Source organism: Nicotiana tabacum, chromosome 23 (genome assembly GCF_000715075.1).
Source record: "Nicotiana tabacum cultivar K326 chromosome 23, ASM71507v2, whole genome shotgun sequence".
NCBI lineage: Eukaryota > Viridiplantae > Streptophyta > Magnoliopsida > Solanales > Solanaceae > Nicotiana > Nicotiana tabacum.
In genome coordinates this window covers 81,093,992-81,096,141 of record NC_134102.1, presented here as the reverse complement: position 1 = coordinate 81,096,141, position 2,150 = coordinate 81,093,992, and the positions used below count along the sequence as shown (strand labels likewise).

General features: G+C 39.6%; 1 protein-coding gene across 1 annotated transcript; it reads left to right on the top strand.

Annotated features, from left to right (window-relative positions):
• Nucleotides 1-443: 443 nt before the first annotated feature.
• LOC142177236 (uncharacterized) lies at nucleotides 444-1,670 on the top strand. Its single transcript, XM_075245707.1, has 2 exons — nucleotides 444-943; nucleotides 1,172-1,670. The coding sequence occupies exons 1-2, from the start codon at nucleotides 444-446 to the stop codon at nucleotides 1,668-1,670; spliced, it is 999 nt and encodes a 332-aa protein (XP_075101808.1).
• Nucleotides 1,671-2,150: the final 480 nt, after the last annotated feature.

Here is a 2,150-nt window from a genome sequence, read left to right as displayed (position 1 = left end):
TTCTTTGTCTCCAAGCAACCAAAATGGAGAATATCCCAACCAATATGCTTTACCAAATTTGGGGGAATAGGTGGACTGAATGGACAGAGTTGAAGGCTAGTGGCACTAGGGGTGGCATTCTTATTCTATGGGATAAGAGATTGTGTAGGTGTATTGACTCTCACCAGGGGTGCTTTACTAATACTTGCTTTCTTGAAAGCCTTCATGAGGACTTCAGATGGGGTTTACAAGTGTTTATGGTCCTCACTCCAATGCTGAAAGGGAAGATTTTTGGTAGGAATTGGGATCAGCCAGAGGCATTTGGGAGGAGCAATGGGTTGTTGGAGGGGATTTCAATGTATGTATGTATGAATCTGAAAGATTGAACTGTTATAGAAGGACCAAAGCTGTGAGATGCTTCTCTGAAGCAATTGAGGACCTACAGCTAATGGATTTGCCTTTACATGGAGACCAATACACGTGGTCAAGAGGGGATGATATTTTCCAAGCCTCAAGAATTGACAGGTTCTTGGTCTCTACAGAATGAAAGTTTTAGATCCATCAAGCAACTAGCATCCCCAGGAGTCATCTTAGATCACAAACCTTTATTGCTAGAAAGTGGAGAATGGGACTCAACAACATCTTACTTTAAATTTGAGAACATGTGGCTTCAAAGAGAGGGATTCATTGATATGGTGAAAGGGTGGTGGCAAAATTACACAATAAGTGGCAACCCAGACTTTGTGCTAATTCAAAAGTTGAGGAGCTTGAAGAAAGACATCTCCAAATGGAACAAAGAAGTTTATGGCATGTTAGACACTAAGATAAGCATGGCTCTTGATGAATTCTTAGCCTTAGAACAAGCAACTGAAAGCAGAGCTCCAGCTCAAGCAGAAAAACAAAGGTTTCTGACTTTAAGAATGGAGTTGGAAGAGATCGCTAAAGCTGAAGAAATCTCTTGGAGGCAAAAATCTTGATGCTGATGGTTAAAAGAAGGGGACAGGAACACTAAATACTTTCAGACTTTGGCCAACTCTCACAGGAGATGCAACTCAATTGACAAGCTCAAGATAAACGATGAGATTACAGAAGATAAATAATTGATCAAGGGGGAGATATTAAATTATTAGCAATCTCTTTACACAAAGAATGAAGAGTGGAGGCCATCTTCCAACTTTGAAGATGTTGCCAGACTATCAGAGAAGGAAAGTGAGCTGCTTGAAAAAGGTTTTGAGGAAGATGAAGTTTATGCTATCATTCAATCATGTGCCCCTGATAAAGCCCCAGGTCTAGATGGCTTTACTATGTCATTCTTTCAGAAGTCATGGGATTTCATCAAACCAGAGATTATGGCAACACTAAATTACTTCCACCAACACTGTTACATAGAGAGATCATGCAATGCCTCTTTCATTGCCTTGATACCTAAGAAGAAGGGATCTATTGAGCTTATGGAATACATACCAATAAGCCTTATTGGTAGTGTTTATAAGATTGTGGCCAAGGTGTTAGCAGAGAGATTGAAAAAGGTTATTGGGAAGCTGGTTTCTTCTCATCAAAATGCTTTCATTAAACACAGACATATTACTGATGCAGCTCTCATAGCTAATAAGTGTTGGACTGGAGGCTTAAAATTGACACACATGGTGTTATGTGTAAACTGGATATACAAAAGGCATTTGATCAATTAAACTGGTCTTCCTATCTATTTAGAGGTCGTGATGGTTTCTTTTCACCTCAGAAAGGAATTAGGCAAGGGGATCCTCTTTTTCCCTTCTTATTCATACTGGCCATGGAGGGTTTAAGTAAAATGATGGAAAAAGACAGACAGATGCAATGGATTCAAGGATTCAGTGTAGGCACAAACACTGAAAACTCAGTCACTATCTCCCATTTATTATATGCTCATGACACACTGATCTTCTGTGAGGCAAATATATTCCAAATCCTGTACCTGAATCTTACACTCCAGCTATTTGAAGCATTATCAGGACTTTACATCAACAAGCAGAAAAGTATTATATATCCAGTTAATCATGTGAGCAACATTGAGGAGTTGGCAGGGATCATCGGTTGCAGCATAGGGTCATTGCCTACTACCTATTTGGGTCTTCCATTGGGATCTAAATTCAAAAGCTATGATATCTGGAATGGTGTAGTGGAGAACTTTG

Bases quoted from the DNA above. Each gene is read 5' to 3' on its own strand.
- LOC142177236 (XM_075245707.1), top strand. From the start codon at position 444: ATGGAGACCAATACACGTGGTCAAGAGGGGATGATATTTTCCAAGCCT. The intron at 944-1,171 runs GCAAAAATCTTG...AGATGTTGCCAG, and splicing joins GCTGAAGAAATCTCTTGGAG to ACTATCAGAGAAGGAAAGTG.